Source organism: Acanthaster planci, linkage group LG01 (genome assembly GCF_054643075.1).
Source record: "Acanthaster planci isolate LZ-2023a linkage group LG01, COTS_SCS, whole genome shotgun sequence".
NCBI lineage: Eukaryota > Metazoa > Echinodermata > Asteroidea > Valvatida > Acanthasteridae > Acanthaster > Acanthaster planci.
Window position 1 is genome coordinate 10,468,768 of NC_141777.1, and position 20,624 is coordinate 10,489,391.

The following is a 20,624-nucleotide window of genomic DNA, read 5'->3' on the forward strand; positions in this document are numbered from 1 at the left end:
TTCCCACAACGGTCCCTTTCTTGGTAATTCTTTTGCCTTTTCCTGAGTTAAATACCCGCAGAGAACAGTCTCATTCCCCATCTCAACCAGCGACCTGGCCAGCACTAGGCCTTTCTTGGCCAAATCTCCACCTCCTTCAAGAGGCTCTACTACAGCTGGACCTTCCGGTCCTGCTCTTTCTGAGCTATCTTGCCCTGCACCACAGCCTCATGCCCATGGAGAATCACTATGGTTTCTGTTACCACTGCTCTTCCAACAAAGGGCTCTCCTGCACTGATGGTGCACTTAATTCTTTCTCCATTTACTCTCCACTCTTGAGTGTGGAAGTCCAAGTACCCACCTGTAGGTAAAGGGAAATCCATGCCCAAAATACATTGGCACTTCATTTCTATAACGACTGCCTTGACAGGGCGCATGGGTCTGCCCACCTGCACATCTACCCAAGCGGCAACAACTGCAAGGGGACTGCCATCGGCCTGTCTTACCTGAACTTGGCCTGATTCAGGGACTGGTTGTTTTTCCTGTGGTATTTTGTAGTAGACCACACTACTTATTAGGTGTCAGCTGAACCAATGGCGATCAAAAATCGACATTTGGTTCCTCTCACGACCCCTTTCACATGCAGTCCACCCTGGGGACAAGAGTTGGCTACTGGAAGGGTTACTTCCCTTTCTCCACCCTCTGATCTCTTCTCTTCTACCGCACTGTCTCTGACTGGACCGTCTCTCGGGTTCTGCTGTTCCGAGCGTGGCCACGGACCCTCACCATCTTGGTGGGCCTACCATCAAGCATGCGCTGCTGCTGGACTCTCAAAATTCTGTGTCTCAACAGCAGTCTGAACGGCTTCATCAAAATTCTTTGGATGAGCCTAGTTTTTGCCTTCTCGTACAGACCGACTTTCTACTGCTTCTGGAAAGTGATTCTTTGCCAACCAGTCATGCGATTCCTCCTGAATGTCAGGTTATGCCTTGACCACCAATTCCTGTATGGCTTGGCCAAACCCTTGAAGAGTCTCTATGGGCTTCTGTCGCTGACGCCTTAGCTTGGCAAGGTAATTCTTGCATTGGCATCCTGAGCCAAACCTCCTGTCAAACAGTTTGAACAGTTCACTATATGAGTGCTCCTGGCCAGATGGAGCCTCGCCTACTAATCTTAGGGCATTACTTTTTCAGACAGGCAAGCAAAAAAGCAGAGCCTGCTCTTTGTTCCACTGGTTCATAACTGTTGCCTGCTGTGTAAGCTTCCATGGAGCTTGGTATCCTGGTATACCCGAGAGGTCAAATGGCACCCAAGGTAAGGTAGAGGATGCAATTTACCCCTGAAAGGAGTACAAAACCCACCGACTGTCATAACAGGCAAAACAGTTTCAAAGATGCAAAGAGGGAGTAAAATTTACTACATCACAATTCATTTCATAACAATCGTCTTCACTGACACTGAGTATTGAGTTGAACAACGTCAGCTTAGTTGAGTGAACCATTGACATTTCTGAAAAACTTTTCCAGAAAGCTAGATATCTCAGTTTATTTGGGGTAACACCTAAGAACTACGGGGTCTACCCCCGTCATCATATCTATGGCGACACAAAAGTTGAACTGCCATATTTGCACACACACGAAATGTTCCATATTGTTCTTCGTACTGATGCATCCTGCACAAAACTCAAATTTCTCATCTTAATTTTGGAGTGAGAGAAAAAAATCCTTAAAAACTAAACTGCTGTTACTGTGAAAAAAGTAAAAACAGGAACAAACAATGCAAAAAAATGGCAGTAAATAGTGCTTCACTATCCCCAACAGCACACTCACCACATATATGAACTAACGTAGTACCAGCATAGCTGTACACTATGGCATCCACGGTCACGCCAACTGGAAACGAAACATTTAACTGTCATGTATGTCAAACATTACTCATGTTCTTTTGATCTAGCACATGAATGCGTGTTTGTATATCAAGTGATTTTTCGTCTGATAAAAATTGCAATACCGTGGTATAACAAATAAAATGTACAAGAACTGAGGACTAAATGTAAGGATGACAACAGACTTCCCCTGCAGACCAACTCTTTATTTCGATACACAAAGAGTGGGTAATATAACTACACCAGTAATTCAACAAGTCAATCTTGATATTCTGCTTGGCACAATTAGTTTTATACCAATAAAGCAGTCATCCCTTGACTGCTACTGGTAATTACGCACTCCTCCACCAACTCCAAGCAGGACATTAATTAAGCCTTCCTGGAATTGTCTGCTGCTAGTTCAAGACCTCTGGTGACAATTACATGTAGTCATTAAGTGCTGCAAAACTCTGCCACCCACCAACAAGAGTGACAAGATCGGGCTGCCTGTAAACTATTTGTTTCAGTGAGAGTACACTGGTGGCTAGAAGTAAAGTCAGCAACTTTGGGTACGAGTTGGCAATCACTTGGAGCTTTTACTTAATGAGTGCTAAGGACATTCTATCTCAAAACATTCCAATTTATGAAATGAATTATCTCATGGACAAAATCAACACAAGCAACAGGAACAGGAGGAACAATGACCTGGTTTAAGTATAACAATTGATTTCAAATTTTAATGAGCAGTATCTGGAGAAAGTAATGGACAAACACCACCACATGTAAATGTAAAAATGAGAATCAAAGAAATAATGACATACTTGGAGGCTTCTCTGTGTCAAAATTTATTTCAATTCACAAGCAAGTAGGAATTACAGAATTACCCTAAACAATGCAGTTTATAATAATCCAAAGATGGTTCCTCATAGTTGTCTTCTATCACTATAAAGAAAAACTATACCATAAATTCCAGAACAGGACCTTGCATCAAATCCGGTAGAAATCAATCCTCCAAGTTCATAACTGGATCTGTGTCAGCTGCTTTTGAACATCATCTGCCACTAGCAATGCTGCCAACTCACTTTGCCAAGACAAGTAGCAGCTCACTGCAAGAGAAATGAGTCTGACAGGTTGTATCCTTTGAGGAGCAATACATAGATATGTCACACTGTACCATATGAATCATACATCTAACTTGAGGAAATTGTATACTGCTGTCAAACACTCAAGGAACAGAGAGTATGAGGCCTTTCTTCAAGGTCAACATTTCTGTATTCTGCTGGAATAACACAAAGCAAGTTTTTAATTATACTCCATCCATGAAACTTGTAAGAGGCAGCATCTGGAAAGAAATTTATAGACAAAACCACCACTTGCAAAGATGACCAGAGAAACAATGGCATACATATATGTGACCCGGTACATCGAAATGAGGAATAAGTTGCGAATTGGCTTTTTGAGATGTGTAGGGCCTACATGGTCAGAAAGAGAATTTCATAAGCTTTCAGATGGTACGCATTACAAACACACCTTTGCAACTGTCTACAACAAGAAATCCAGTTATCTCTAGGTTTTTGTGACACCAATCAAAAAAACACTGCCAGATTGCTTCAGAAATGAAAAATCTGCCGTGATGTATGAGTGGAACTGCTTGTGTTGCATGAATACTGCACACGGCATGGCACACATGCACTGCACACACTATACTACCGTGATCGCACAAACCCTGTTTTCAGGCTTGCTTGACTGCTACTGCAGACCCATTTATGGACAGTCCAATTGTTGATTCTTTCCAATAACCACATGATGACAGAAAGTGTTGTCATCAGAAAACCCAAGCAAAAACAATTTTGTGGCATGTCAAGCTGAACAGGACTGGTGAAAAGATGAAAGATCTGCCACACGAACATACACCCTTGAATCAATTTTTATTGATTTCTAAAAAAAGATTTTTAGGCTACAACATTACAAAAATCTTAGTACAATGATTATTTGTCTGTAAGAAATACACTGAGAGATATAGAACATTGGAAAAAATCACTAAAAAATGTTGTCTCAGCAGAGCAAGTAAAGTTTAAGATTAGGCCTTATTTCATGTATATGTTTCGTAACTCCATGATTCAGGGAATTCCATAACTCAAAATCTGGATAACTCAAATTTTTATTTATTCTCCAAGGTCTGAGTTTTCAGATGTAAATGGCAACCAACAAAAACATGACTGCACCAGCTGCACATGGTACACATGGCCCGGCTGTGGCCTTTGTGACTTATCCTTCAAAGTTTGCCACCCTTGTATAAGCCGCAGAGACATTTTTCAGTGTGAGAAATGTATTATAAATGAATTATATTCCAAACTTTACAATAAGTCATGGAAATATTACTTGTATCAAACTCTCAAAGTACAGAACAACATGAGGCCTTTTTCCAAGATGTATTTTTGCGTTGGGGAGATGTTAATTTATATAACGGGTTTTGCCCTTACCCAACGTATGTATTAATAAACACTGTATGCTAACATGAGGCCTATCATACATTACCCGGTATGTGCCTGTCATGAAGAAGAAACAACTTCAACACTTCTGTACGCATGTTAACAATATGAGACGACTAAAAACAATACGTTTATCATTCATTGCCATACACTATTCACGAAATTCTGTGGCCTTCCAATGTTGCTGGGTAAACTCTGTCACAGTCTGAAATTGGATCAGGTAGCCTGGCCATGGAGGAAGGAAGACAATATGTCAGCACCAGTTTCAAACTAGATCTCTGTCAATCAGTAAGCCTCAGTTTCTGCTAGGATGAGTCACTTGTTGAGTCTTAGACCACAGCTGTAAGTTACCACTTCACTATTCATGAAAATGTTTTCTTCTAATGTTGCTCGGAAAACTCTGCCAGCAGTTTGAAACTGGATCAGGCAGCCTGACTATGCTGGAAGGAAGACAATGTCAGCACCAATGATTAAGTGCAGAACCGATGTATTCGTACACGAACAGAATTTTTCATATTGTTTCTTATGCTGATGCCTTCCTGCACAAAAATCACACTTCTGGTTTTTTTTTTTAAAGAAAGAAATTCTTGTCTTAAACACCAACCAGCCTTTGTCTGCCAGCATTACAGTGAGATTATTGAGAAATTGGCCCAAAAAAAAAAAAAAAAACCCAATGTGGTCGTGACCGTGGCAGAAATAGGGCTCCAATGTCCCCTACGGCACACTACAGCATACATGAACTAATACAGTACTAGTGTACAACTTTGTATGCAAGGTCACACCAATACAACCACTACAGTGGAAACAATACTTTTAACCATGGGAAAGAAAAGTAAAGTGTTCCAGGCGATACACTATTGTGGCGGGCATCCCCGGGCCTACCCTGAGTTGATGGGATCAAACCAAGCACCATTAGTGGCAGAGTCGATCTTCCCAACCCAAGGCTTTTCCCCAGACGAGAGACCACACAGAGCGACCTCAAGGCAAAGGGTGCGGGACCGTTTTGGAGGAAATATACCGCCGATTGTGACCGAGTGTTAATTAGTCTCTGTTGAATTACACAATCAACCGGTAAAGAAAGTAATCCTTGACAGAAGAACTGTCGGTACAGGACGTTCAATTATTCCACAATAATCAACACAAATCAACAATTGAAATGTACAGTGAAGTGATTGGGAGATTGGTTTGGTTGCCTGTGCATTTACTTACTTGGATTGAGCACTAATTAAGCGTAGGGCCCCAGCAGCAATACTCCAATGCATCAACTATGCACCATGCGCATCAGCCATTCACTGCGCATCAGCCACACACAGCGCATCAACAGTCACACTGCGTCAGCAAAGTACAACTTGTACAACTTCGTACGAGCTTCACCTAACGTGCATGCGAGCCAGCGTCAGCAACGTACAGCTCTCACAGCCTTGTACTTGCAACACGTCAGCTACACACACTAGTCAGCCACGTACAGTCTATACAATCACGTACTTACAACGCATCAGCACCACGCAACACTTCGCACAGCGCTGACAATGCTTTAGCTCCGTGCCAACTCACCAACTTCACTCTGCGAAGTCCAACAAGCAAAACCCAACTATATTGCGATCGCAGCGCTCACTGCGGTAGCACGACCATGTGCACACAGCGCGCTACGCTATGCCTAGCCAGCACACGTTACCAAGTCACTAGCCAATCAGGTACGTGCACTGCAACTCATTAATAAAATTAGACTAGCTCTAGTCCTATACACTTTCCGTCACAAAGGCCCGAGCATGGCGGGGTATGTCCCCATACACCACAAGCCATAACAATTAAATAAGGAAAGTGTGTCTTCAACTTATAACTCTTCTACAACTCATAGAAGATTCACTGGGTCTTATACAAAGTATAACTCATTAGATATTCACAAGATCTTATACACATTCTAAGGGGAAAAAGAACGCCTAATTTTGCCTCATTAAATATGCGCAAAACTTTCCTACGCAATGCAACGGGCACAAGAACACCAAAATTTATCTAATTTAATATGCACAAGACTTTACCAAAATTTCAAGGCACCTAATTTAATATTTACAGGAAAATCTGCTCACAACTTGGAAATGGCATACAAACTGATCACTGTTTCTCGCATGATTTTACACAAAATTAAGAGACAAGACTTCTGGCAGATAAAATTATATAAGTAGATGTTCTCCAAGGCTCACAATATACGGTTGATTTTACACAGGTTTTAATTTATACAAAAATAGAAAATTTCAAGTACTGCATGATTACACATGATTGAAGTATAGATTTCACTTACTCGTCCGTACCAACTTAAGGATTAAAACACTTATAAAAATAACTTATGTCATCTTTAAACAAAGCTTAAAACTCTTTTATATAAGAGTGTCGGTCCTCGTCTCTGGTTCTTTACTTCCCGGTCGGCTTTCCCTCCGCGTCTACTTCTATTTGCTTCTGGTAGACCGAGTTGTGTTCATCCGTCTTGACGAGCTTGCCGTCTAGATACACCTGCGTGCAAGTGTACTCCCGGACGGTGGCGGTGCGTGTCTTCTTCGCTGGAGGCGGTACAAATGGTAGCGAGGCGGCCTCTTGTTCGTCCTCTTGGGAAGCTGACGAAAGGCTCTCGGCGGCCTCCTCCACGACCATCTGCAACATGCCTTTCGGTTTTCCCCCGGACCGCACGTAGGGTGAGACTGTTTTGGACTGGGGCGACGAAGGGCGCTCCGTCAGTGGGGACATGGGGGTAGGCGACAAGGACAAAACTGCTGCTCCAACAGACTGCTTAGAGGCAGTTGCCTCCGCAACCTTCGGGGACGGACTTGACTCACTGGGCGACATGGCCTTAGTAGTCGGCTGACTACCGGTCACCACCGTTCGCACGGCGCTGAATAACGACCTGTCTTGACCAAGGCTCTGGGCCGGGCTTTTAGCGCCCTCCCCCGCCTCACTAGGGTGGCAGGTCTCCATATGCCGGAACAGCGTGCCTACCTGACCCGCCTGGTAGGAACACCTACTGCAAAACAAGGTACTCTTCGACTGATGTATATTTCGAATATGGCGCCAGAGGCTTTGCCTATGGTTGAACCACAGGGGGCACTCTTGGCAACTGAACCGCCTTGGCTTGGACCTTCCACGACCTTTGTCTTGCAGCATTTCTCTTCACACTCTGCAAGAGAAACCATAACAGAAAGAAATATGTATTAATGGAACATATGTCGATATCTGGACAACCCTCGATTGTTAGCAATTCCACTGCAAGTTAAGTACATGCAATTTCACAAAAAAGCAAAACAACTTTGTACAGCGCTAACGGTAGCGCAAGGGCAATCTGTGCGCCCGTTTTGGGTACCGCCTCGACGGTGTTTGACCCGACACAAGATTGTCCTCATTCTCCGAATTTGACCCTTCTCTGACGTCATGAGACACCAGAGGAGTTTCACCATTACTGGCCTCATCAACCAACTCCCCAGATGAACCACTGACATCTGGAACATCAGTCACTTGATCTATCGGGAGGCTCTCCTCCACAACATCCTTGGGTTGACTTGCCCAAGTACCAACTGTTTCACCGACACACGGCTTCAACCTGTCAACATGGACAACTTTCAACTTATTCCCCGACTTTTGCTGAATACGGACGATAACATCCGATAACTTCTTGGTAATTAACCAAGGTCCTTCCCAACGAAGCTGTAGCTTGGGGGAAAGGTTCTTTCTTTTCGCTGGGTTGTGTAGCCACACAAGTTGGCCCTCTTTCAACCCGTGTTCGAATGCTCGCCTGTCATAATTTCGCCTTTGCCTCCGGGCACTTTTCCTGAGACAATCTCTTGCCCTTTTGTGGGCACTCTGCATTTCACTTCTCAATTTCTCAGCAAAGTCCAAAGTTGTGTCCTCTTCAACCTCAACACACCCCGTGACCAAATCCACTGGAACGGTCACTTCCCGTCCCAACATCATCATGTTGGGGCTTTCGCCAGTTGAGTCTTGTGGCGTACACTGGTAGGCGAAGGTGGCATAGGGGAGAAATTCGTCCCAGTCCTTCTGCCTTCGCTTAGGGTCAATGAGCATCGCCACAATGTTGACCAAGGTTTTATTAAACCTTTCGACCATGCCGTCAGACTTTGGATTGTAGGCGGTCGTACGAGTTTTGGAAATGCCAAGGACTCGGCACATTTCAGCAAACACCTCAGATTCAAAGTTAGTGCCCTGATCTGAATGTAACTCTTGGGGCACTCCAAATCGACACACAAACTCTTTCACCAAGGTATGCGCGACCGTAACTGCAGTTGCGTCTGGAAGCGGGAGTGCCTCCATCCACCTTGTGCAGTAATCGCCAATGACCAAAACCCAACGGTTGCCATTGTCCGTCATGGGCAATGGCCCGAGCAAGTCGATGGCTACTCGCTCCATGGGAACCCCAACTGGATACTGCTGTAAGGGTGCAACCCTTCTCTTAGCAGGTGACTTTCTTCTGGCACAAACATCACATCCCCTCAGATATGACCGTACGTCCGCGGACATACCTGGCCAGAAATATCGAAGTTTCACTTTGGCCAATGTTTTATTGACCCCTAAGTGACCACTGAGTTGCCCACCATGCAACTCAGCAATGACTTCCTTGCGGAACTTTGGTGGTAACACCAACAACCACCGAATGGACTTTCCGTCATCGGAGTCCCATCGTCGGTGTAGCACACCTTCGCGGACCTCCAACTGGTCCCACTGCGACCAATAGGTCTTGCAGGTCGCTGACAAGTGGGAAATTGTCTTCCACTCTGGTCGGTTTTTGTTCTCTTCCTTTAACCTGATGAGCCAACTTACGGTGTCATCCTGTAACTGTGCTTCTCTTAAAACACTCCCAGACAGGACTGGTTGGGCGGCCACGCCCCTAACCAAGAACTCACTACCCTGAGGCTGACCCTTGGGTACCATACCAGTTGCCTCAACTCCACTGATCTCTTCCTCACGGCCGCACTGTTTACATGGCCGTCTTGACAGTCCGTCAGCATTTCCATGCTTCTTGCCACTTCTGTGCTCAACAACCAAGTCGTACTGAGACAGAACCTCCAACCATCTCGCCAACTGACCCTCGGGGTTCTTGAAATTAAGTACCCACCGCAATGCAGCATGGTCAGTTCTGACCGTCACCTTCCGGCCATACAGGTATTGTTTGAAATACTTCAAATACACCACCACAGCCAGCAACTCTTTGCGGGTGACACAATAGTTTCGCTCAGGTTTGCTGAGCTTCCGGCTCGCGTAAGCAAGCACCTTTTCGTCACCTTCTTGAACCTGGGACAAGACTGCCCCAATGCCATCACCACTGGCATCGGTGTCCAGGATAAAGTCGCCTTCAGGAATCGGGTATGACAGAACTGGAGCGGCCTGAAGCCTGCTCTTCAGCTCGTCAAACGCCTCCTGACAACTCTCCGTCCACACAAAGTCCCTTGCCTTCTCCGTCAAGGCATGGAGTGGGCTTGCGATTTCTGCAAATCCCCGTATAAACCTCCGGTAATACGAGGCGAGACCCAGAAAACTTCTCACTTCTCGTACACACCTCGGAGTTGGCCAATTTGCCACTGCTTCGACCTTTCTTGGGTCTGTGGCAACCCCTTCTGAGGACACAATGTGCCCCAGGTACGCCACTGACTTTTGAAACAGCTGGCACTTGCTGGGCTTCAATTTGAGCCCGGCATGTCTTAGCCGCTCAAACACTATCCGCAAACGGGCTAAGGTCTCCGGCACCGTCTGACCAAACACGATAATGTCATCTAAATAGATCAGTAGGATCTCCCACTGCAAGCCGGCCATGATCTTCTCCATGAGCCGCTCGAAAGTGGCAGGGGCATTGCACAGCCCAAATGGCATGCATTTCCACCGCCACAGGCCATTTCTCACAACAAATGTCGACTTTTGACTGGCGTCCTCATCAAGAGCGACTTGCCAGTACCCCGATGCTAAATCGAGGGTACAGAACCACTTCGCCCCTCTCAAGGCATCAAATGTTTCATCAATGCGCGGGACGGGATAGGCATCCTTGATGGTAACCGAATTCAACTTTCGGTAGTCAACGCAAAAGCGCTTCGTACCGTCCTTCTTGTCCACCAGGACAACATTTGCTGCCCATGGACTATCTGAGGGTTCAATTACTCCCCTCTCCTCCAGGTTGCGTATTTGCTCCTGAATCTCCTGCTGATGCAGGTACGGATGACGCCTCACCCTCTCTTTTATCGGTTTAGAATCACCAGTGTCTATGTGATGCTTGACCACGTCCGTGTGACCGATGTCATGGTCACCCTTGGACAACACATCTTGAAAGTCGATCAGACATTTCTGGACATCCTCATGGTACTTGGCCTCCACATTGGCTGTACCCCTCTCATATAGATCTTGCAAATACGGGGGCAACACCTCGTCCGCATTTGCCACCACGTTGAATTCTTCATGAATTGAACTAGCTTCAACCTGGGAAACCACTCCCGCAGTTGTCCCCTCCCGGGCAACTCTTTTCTCCTTTCCAGGATTAAACACCCGCAACGGAACAACATCGCCTTCAGTCTCAACCAGAGACCTGGCCAGCATCAAGCCTCTCTTGGCTAAGTCACCACCACCTTCAACCGGTTCAACGAGGGCTGGCCCGAGCAAGTCTGTGCCCTTCCGAGCGATTTTGCCCGGGACCACAGCTTCATGACCTGGTGGAATTACTGTAGTCTGGGAAACCACAACACGCCCAATGAAGGGTTCGCCTGCACCATTCATGCACTTGATTCGCTCACCGTTGAGCCTCCACTCCCTTAATTGGAAGTCTATGTTTCCACCTGTTGGCACGAGAAAATCCATGCCCAGGATACCATCATACCTCATTTCGGCAAAGACGGCTTTCACTGGGTGCGTGGTTCGACCCACTTGCACCTCCACCAAAGCCTTTCCCAGCACAGCTAATTGGCTTCCGTCAACTTGTTTGACTTGGACATCCACTGTCTCCAAGACAGGTCTCTTCTCTTTTGGGATTTTATGGTACACTTCACTACTTATCAAAGTATCAGTCGAACCTGTGTCAATTAAGAATCGACACTTGGTCGACCTCACCGACCCCTCAACAAACAACCCATAACGAGGATTGCGGCTTGAATGAGGCAGGGAAATTATTCTCTGCCCATCGTCTTGCTTTGACCCCTTTTCTCCTCTGCTGTCATTGTCACCGAATTTTCTTTTGGACCCTCTTGGTCTCTCAGCCTTCCCGCGGGTCCTACGGGGGGCTGATCGCCGTTTCCCTGTTTCGGAGCATTCTTGCACTCCCGGGCAAAATGCCCTTTCTCCTTACACTTGAAACACTTGAAGGTTCCAGGCTCGGCTCTCCCGGACTTACTTGTCTTTGGAGAAGACGAGCCTTTGCCTGGTCCCTGACCAGCGATCTGACCTGACAATGACTTCATCATTTCGGCCACAGAACCCAAAATCTTGGCCTGTTCCTTGAGACTTAACTCCAGAGTCTCCAACCTCTGTTCTGTGTCAGAGTTCAAAGCCCTCGCCAACTTGGCGGGCTTCCGATCCAGCAATCTGTGTTGCTCGACCTTTTCAAAATTCTCAGTCTCTAGGGCAGCCTGGACTGCTTCGTCCAAAGTTTTTGGACGGGCCCTGTTTATACCCTCTCGTACTGAGTGACTGTCAACGGCATCAATAAAGTGGTTCTTTGCCAACTTCTCTCTAGCCTCTTCCTGAATTTCAGGGTACGCTCGCACCGTTAACTCATGGATTGCTTGCCCCAATTCCAACAAGCTTTCCTTCGGCTTTTGACGCCGGTGCCTCAGCTCAACGAGATAGTTCTCGCTCTGTCGAGCTGACCCGAACCTGCGCTGAAGCAACTTCACCAGCTCACTGTAAGTGTGCTTTTGGCCTGAGTCACCCACCAACCGTAGTGCGTCACCTTGCAAGCTTGCGGCCAACCACTTCGCAGCTTGCTCTTCGCTCCACTGGTTTACCTCACGACAGGACTCGAAATGGCGGAAGTACTCCTTCCAGAGCACTTTCCCACTATACCGGTCAGGAGTTATGTTTGGCCTGCGATTGAATCGCTCCAAACTCCCCTTCTGACCCGAGTCACCATGGACACGTGCCTCTCGTTTCAGTGGCCAAGGACCCACTGACGAGCTGTCCACTCCTTCAACGGAACTGCTGTCCTTCGCCTCGACGGGGCGAGTTGCGAAACTTAGCAGATCATTGTGCACTTGTTTAGGGGTGGTCTTCTCCCCATCACAAGCAAACGGGTTAGTACTCGACTTACCCTTTTCCACGCCACCTTGCCCTGACAGGAACAGCGTCAGGTCGTCTATGACTTGACTCTCGCGCTCCAAGGCGAATGGCGTCAACCCTGCTTGGGGTTTCATCCCTGGGCTTGGGTCCTTCAGAGGTGTACTTTCCATAAAGCTCACCTCCCTCCCCATCTTTGGGGCCAACTCAGGCGTTCCACCTGCGCCTGACACCTTCCCAGCTGCTCCAGAGACGTACCCAGACGTCTCCCCAGGCAACTGAAACTCAACATCTGAATCAACCCGATGGAGCACACGCCCGCTCCCAGCTGGCGTGCCAACGTTCCCTCCCATATTTGAGGAAACACCCGACTGCTGTTTCATGGCAGCCTCCAGCTTCTTCGCAATTAGGTCATTTTCCCTCTGCAGAAACTGGGCTTCCAAACGCAGTCGCTGCACCTCGGCCTCAGCACTTGAGGTGCTCACTTGACCCTGCAAGCCTTTGCTCATACTGACGACCAGGCAACCACCAATACCCACAAGAAAATCACAAGAAAATTAACAACAAAAGCAGAGCAATCAACAACTGACTCAAAATTTCTTAACAGAGAAATCAACTTAATCAGTCACAATCATCCCACTTCTGACACCATTTGTGGCGGGCATCCCCGGGCCTACCCTGAGTTGATGGGATCAAACCAAGCACCATTAGTGGCAGAGTCGATCTTCCCAACCCAAGGCTTTTCCCCAGACGAGAGACCACACAGAGCGACCTCAAGGCAAAGGGTGCGGGACCGTTTTGGAGGAAATATACCGCCGATTGTGACCGAGTGTTAATTAGTCTCTGTTGAATTACACAATCAACCGGTAAAGAAAGTAATCCTTGACAGAAGAACTGTCGGTACAGGACGTTCAATTATTCCACAATAATCAACACAAATCAACAATTGAAATGTACAGTGAAGTGATTGGGAGATTGGTTTGGTTGCCTGTGCATTTACTTACTTGGATTGAGCACTAATTAAGCGTAGGGCCCCAGCAGCAATACTCCAATGCATCAACTATGCACCATGCGCATCAGCCATTCACTGCGCATCAGCCACACACAGCGCATCAACAGTCACACTGCGTCAGCAAAGTACAACTTGTACAACTTCGTACGAGCTTCACCTAACGTGCATGCGAGCCAGCGTCAGCAACGTACAGCTCTCACAGCCTTGTACTTGCAACACGTCAGCTACACACACTAGTCAGCCACGTACAGTCTATACAATCACGTACTTACAACGCATCAGCACCACGCAACACTTCGCACAGCGCTGACAATGCTTTAGCTCCGTGCCAACTCACCAACTTCACTCTGCGAAGTCCAACAAGCAAAAACTAACTATAATGCGATCGCAGCGCTCACTGCAGTAGCACGACCATGTGCACACAGCGCGCTACGCTATGCCTAGCCAGCACACGTTACCAAGTCACTAGCCAATCAGGTACGTGCACTGCAACTCATTAATAAAATTAGACTAGCTCTAGTCCTATACACTTTCCGTCACACTATTCATATACAACCATGAACATCAGCATAAATTGCTCATATTCTGAAGATCTGGTACAGGCATTTTTGTGGCATGGTTAATTCTCGTTTGAAAAAATATCACAATCTACTACTGTGCTCTGATAAATTATGATGCATGCAAGGATGACAACAGACTTCCTCTGCAGACTAATACTTCATTTCAATATGTTGAGAAGGTAATGTAACTAAACCAGTAATTCAACAAATCTGTCTGGATAATTCTGCTTTGCACATAAGTTTGTCAATAATACTGTTATCCCTCCTTTCTGCTGGCAATACCTCCATCAACTCACAAAGCCATACAGCAACAAGCCTCCCTAAGTTTTCTAACCCGGGTTCTTGCACATGTTCAGCGTGCACGCAAAGACTATATTAGACTAAATTTGTTGTGCGTAGTTGGCGTACTTCGCGTCAAATGCGCAAAAATTCTAAGTCTATGCGGTGAGTGTGTACCAAATGATTTTCAATTTCATTTCAAACCATGCCCTCTTTTGTTCACTCTTGGAGCAGGTAGCCAGCTGCTAGTTTCAAACTATATGTATTCACTTCTGAAAATACTCAGCCATCAACCATATATTCTAATTGAAACTGAGAGTAACAATGAAGCTTCCCTGTGAGAAACTACCTAGAAAACAAAAGTTCAGTGGTGTTCATTGGTGATTAAAAATAAAGTCTGCAACTTTGGGTACAAGTTGCCATTCACTGGACATTTTGCACTCTGTGTTCTGAGGACATCCTGTCAAGAAATATTACAAAATTAACAATGTTATGGACACAAATTAAGACAGGCAAGAGGATCAGCAGGAACAGTGACTGGGTTTCTCAAGTTTTACCTTTCATTTCAAATTCGCAATTACAATTCAAAATTACAACAGGTAAAATCAAGGAGATCAGAGAAACAATGACATACTCGGATGGCTTCTCTTAGTGTTGACATTTAAATAACACTTTAAGAATTTCAGATTAATTTAAACACTGTTTTATCAGTCCAAGACGGTTCCTTGATGAAGCTCAGTCAACTTCTATCCCTATCAAAACAAACAAAACCATTAAGTCCATAACTGGACTTTCCGTCAATTCTAGCAGAAAATAATCCTCCCATGTTCATAACTGGATCTCTATCAGCTGCTGATTAACATACTGCTGAAATAATCACCTGCATAGACCTATCAAAGTAATTGGTTCTAATCTGTGATGGATGAGTTGCTACTTCACTGCAACAAAAGTGAGTCAGCCAAAATATTGCCTTGTTCATGCCACAATTTCACACTGTATACATCACACATAATCTGAGGAAAATCTAACAGCTATCAACCACTCAAAACACAGACAGCATGAGGTTTTCTTCAAGTTCAACATTTCTTTATTTTCATACATCTGTTGATAAGCTGCTGGACTAATATGTTAGTTTCCATTAATGTACTTTATCCATGAAATTGATTAAGAGCAAAACCAGTAAGGAAATCTATGGACAAACCCCAAATAAGCAAATATGACAAATCAACAACATACATATATCTTCTTTTAAAGTTTATGTTTATTTCAATGCATAGGCAATAACAAATAATTTCAAAATGATCATTTCAATGTTCTAAATTGGATATCTGTAAGCTGCTGCTGAATATTATCTGCCACCAACCATGCTATTATGGTAACTCACTCAGCCAGTCCAAACAGGAGACTCAAAGAAATAAACTGCACACAACTAAAGTGAATGGCTCTGTGATGGGTGTGACAGATGAGTCACTGCTGAATGCAACCTTGTTTATGCAGAAATGCAAGAGCAACACACTATGTGAAAAACACTCAAAGTAGAGACAGCCACAATATCCAAAATGTCTTTATTTTTAAACGTCTGCTTTTACATCTGTAATTAACACTCCGCTGCTGGACTTACACAAAGTTTCTGTTATCATACTCTGGCCATGAAATTGGTGACAAGCAACATCTTAAAATTTATGGACAAAACTACTGCGCATAAAGATGACAAGAGAAAAATGCAATATACATGTATTTTCTTTTAAAGTTACCATTTATTTCAATACATAAGCCATAAACTAATAATTTTAAGCTCATCTTCAAATGTTCTCAAATGTGTGTGTCACAAACCATGTTGATCACTCAACCAATACAAACAGGAGACCCAAGAAATAAACAATTTCATGGAAGTAAAAAGTCACTCTGCAACCCAAGGTGGTGAGTTACCACTTCTGTCACAGAGTAAAATAAAAAACCTTGCAAAGGGAAAATCCTCCTCGTTCAGGAGAGGCCTTCGACCTGCAGTGGGATGACATAGGCTGGTGATAATAATGCTGACATGTAACTCTTAAATCCTTGATAAACTGTTGAATCCAATCACAATACCAGTGATACTGCTGAGTTTCTTCACTAGTCTCCATCCACAGCTCAACTTCACTTTATAAGCTCTGTGCAGGGAAAGAAGATGGCGTACGGTCTTTGCCTGTGAGACGTATATCAAGTTGAACTTTATTTCACCGTCTGTCTCTTCTTTACAAGTGACAGAAAAGCTTCTAGTCAGAGCCGAGCTATCATAAAAATTATACGACTGTTAATTATCTGCTGTGTAGGGGTCCATAGTGTTTTGCACACATGAGGGTGCCATTTGCCCCTTAGGGTGAAAAAAAACCATGGACCCCCATCACAACAGGTAGCAATTGTTGTATTACATCTGGGTAATAGATGTTATGAATGCAAGGAGACAAAGTGAAATACATTTTACTGTGTTGAGATGCATTTCATTTCACTGAATTGTCTCCACTAACAGTCTTCAGTTGACCAATGTCAAGTAAAATGAGTAACTGGTAAGGAGTACCATCAATCTTGACATTTCTGAAGAAATTTTCCTGAAAGCTATTGTGCAATTTGTCATGGGTAACATCTGAATATTGTAGAGTCTCAGAATTAAGAACCGCTGTCGTCGCACATAAACAGTGTTTTGGCATTTTCTTTGTGCTGATGCTTTCCTGCAAAAAATTAAAATTCTGATCTAGTTTTTGGAAAAAGGTTACATTTTAAGAAAATGTTTTCCCTTTTTCATCTGCTGCCATTACTGGTACAATAAGATTACAGCAAAATTGCCCCACTTAAAACATGACCGAGCTAAGCCAACAAAACTAGTGGTTGTGGTAGTACTGTCCCTAAAAGCGCACTCATATACATAAACTAACGTAGTACCAGCACTGCTTGCATCCAAGATCACAATAATACAAAGTGGTAGAAATGACACTTTTAATCTGTAACCCTGTGGGGTAAGTCACTCATGAACATCGCTCATGTTCTTGCAATCCAGAAAATGCATTTTTTCTGGCATATCATGTGGTTAATTCTTGATCAATAAAAATCACAATCTACTACTGTGGTATAACAAATAAAAATGTAGAGATACTGAGGACTCAGTGCAAGGATGACAACAGACTTCCCTGCGGACCAACACTTCTTTATTTTGAGACACCAAGTAGGTAATGTTCCAGCAGTAAATCAACAAATCTGTCATAATCTGCTTGCCACAAGCTCCCAAATAATATTCTGTCATCCTTCACTGCTGCTGGTAACTCCAACACCAAGTCAAAACTGGATACCAACCAGCTGTCTTAGAATAGTCTGCTGCTATGGTAGTTCCAAACTACAAGTCGCAGGACGTAGTCACTTCCGAATATACTCAGCCATCCACCATACAACTTGTATACAGCCCAGAGTGACAAGATGAGGCTGCCTTGTGAGAAACTACACGTACCTGCAAAATAACAGTTCAGTGAAACTTGGAACAAACAGCGTATGGAAAGAAATTCATGGATGAAACCACCACATGCAAAGATGACCAGAGAAACAATGGTATGCATATCTTCTTTTAGAGTTAATAGCATTTATTTCAACACAGAGTAAATAGATGATCGATAACTCGTGATGTCGTGTTGCGCTGTCTCCACACTGGCCACGATCTCCGTTGCCAGTACGCGGTCAGGGGTGACGGCGAAGTTGAGGCCTTTCCCAAGAAGAGATGTCTCGACAGCGGTGAGGGTCCTCACAGAGAGGGTGATGACTCACTTGTGAGACTCTCCTGAGTGGATAACGTCAGTGGTAGCCGAACACACCTGGGGAGCTGGTCACCACCCTAACTGGGATGGCGGGCAGTGAGTGGACGAGGACCAGCATTGGTACACCAGACGCATCAAGGAGGCCATCCACATCCGCCTCAACCGACACAGCATCAACAGAGAAAGTGGCATCAACATCCCTGGGTTCTGGCTCCCCCTTCGTGTCAATGGAGTGGAGCGAGTGATGCCCGCTGAGGACACCCATACTACGTCCGCAGTACACGGCGGAGGATGCGGTCCAGCGGTATATAGCAGACTCTGCAGCATCCAGACTTCAGTTGCCTGATGAAGGCTAGCAGCACCAGCATCCAAAACGTCGCTTCCAGCAACACGACATCACGAGTCATCGATAATCTTTTTTTCTGTATTCGTCATCTACCACGGTGATTATGTTTATCTCTTCCATTTATTTATTTCAATTCATAAGCAATACAAAATAATTTTCAAATGAACCTTCACATTTTATGCACTGGACTTCTGTCAGCAGCTGCTGAATATTATCTGCAATCAACCATGCTGCTAATTCACTCAGCCAGTCCAAACAGGAGACGCAAAGAAATAAATGACATGCATAAAACTAAAGTAAATGGTTTTGGGATAGAAAAAATGGTTGAGTTACTGCTCCCTGAAGAAATGAGTCAGACAGATATTTTTGGTATCTTTTCAAACTAAACGGTCAGCTTGTTAATGTGGCAAAGTCACAATGAACTTGCGCATCACAATTTGTGGAAATGTTACGACTATCAAACACTCAAAAATACAGACAGCATGAGGTTTTTCAATACTTCTTTATTTTTACATGCTTGTTAACGATAAGAAAGAGCTCAACCAACAAAACATGTTAGTCATTTATTGTCACACTCTATTCATGAATCTAACCAATGACTTTCAACTTGAAGAAGTGAATAAGGGGTAACTCTGGTTTTGTAATATTTTAAATCGAACTCCACAAATTATAAATGCTGATTCTAAATATCTTGGGAAAACTCTGCCAAGTGACTGAAAGTGGATAAGGCAGCCTGACTGAAAACTTGTCTAACACCAGTTCAAGAATAGGTCTCTGTCAACCAGCCTCAGTTTCTGCTAAGATGAGACACTCGTCAAGTCTGAGACCATGGCTGTGAGTTGCCACTACACAGAGTAAAATGATAATGAGGCAAAAGTCAATCACACAGGATCAACAGTCTGGCAAAGATATACACACAAACTTGCCACAGTTTTGGACAGGCTTTTGCTCAGCAGCGGGATGACTTAGTCTGGTGATGATGATGACATGTGACTCTTTAAACTTTGATAAAACTCTGAACTAAATAACCATCACAACAGTGATACTGCTGACTTACTTCACTTGTCTGTACAGCACAACTACAGATTATAAGCTCTGCGCAGGAACAAGAAATGACACTTTCCTTAGAAGCAGCATCCCTTTAAAACTTGGCATCCACACGCAAGTTCTCACTTGTTTGGAATGGGACAAGCTGAACACGTAAGACCAATTTCTCTTGACATGACCAGTCTTTGTGTGAGAGATGTATGCCAAGTGGGAGTTTTTCCACCATCCTGCAGTGTGTATCTCTTCCCTTGCAAGTGACGGGACGCAGTCAGAGCTGAAATTGGTTGAGAGTGAAGTTAACCTCTGATGCCACATTGTATCATAACCACTGCACAGTTGTTGCCTGTAGTGTAGGAGTCCACGGTGTTTTGTACCCAAGGGTGCCATTTGCCCCTGCGGGTGAACAAAAACCAAGGACCCCATCACAATAGGCAACAACTGTTTTTTATATCACGGTAACAGATTGTAAAGAGAACAAGGTGCATTCCCAAAACATTTTGCTTTGTCACAGTACCTTTTATTTTGCTGTCATTACTGGCCTGGCAGTGGCATAGCTAGGATTTTACTAGTGGAAAGGGGCAGCAGCATCTTATGGGGGGGGGGGCCACCAGCTTTCAGTGGTGTGTTTTTGGGGGGCAAGTTTTTAGCCTTGTTCAATATCCATTACTCTGTTTTTTTTTCAATGGGGGGAGGGCACCTGGGGGCACCGGGAATTTGGGGGTGGGGCACTTGTAATTGGGGGGACAGGATCTGGAAAGAAATTCATGGACAAAATCAACAAAAACACAGATGACTAGAGAAACAATGGCATGTACATATATGTGACCCAAAAATCAGGGATAAGTCACAAATTCTCTTTCTGACCATGTACATAAGCTTTCAACTGGTACACACTACAAGTGTAACCTTTCATACATACACTTCCAAAATATACAGAAACTGCCACATTTTTCAACATTTACCCACATCCCCACTTTACTGGGCCATTACATAAAATGGCCTCAAGCAACTTATTC

General features: G+C 44.6%; 2 protein-coding genes across 3 annotated transcripts in view; both read right to left on the bottom strand.

The window, feature by feature from the left end:
- The window catches only part of LOC110983970 (protein unc-79 homolog), a 65,466-nt gene that overhangs the window by 23,375 nt on the left and 21,467 nt on the right, over window positions 1-20,624 (bottom strand). The window lies entirely within an intron of this gene.
- LOC147800328 (uncharacterized) lies at window positions 5,462-7,488 on the bottom strand. The gene is made up of 2 exons (XM_087144270.1): window positions 6,391-7,488; window positions 5,462-6,348 (listed from the first exon to the last, which is right to left on the bottom strand). The coding sequence occupies exon 1, from the start codon at window positions 7,486-7,488 to the stop codon at window positions 6,745-6,747; it is 744 nt and encodes a 247-aa protein (XP_087000396.1). The 3' UTR covers window positions 5,462-6,348; window positions 6,391-6,744.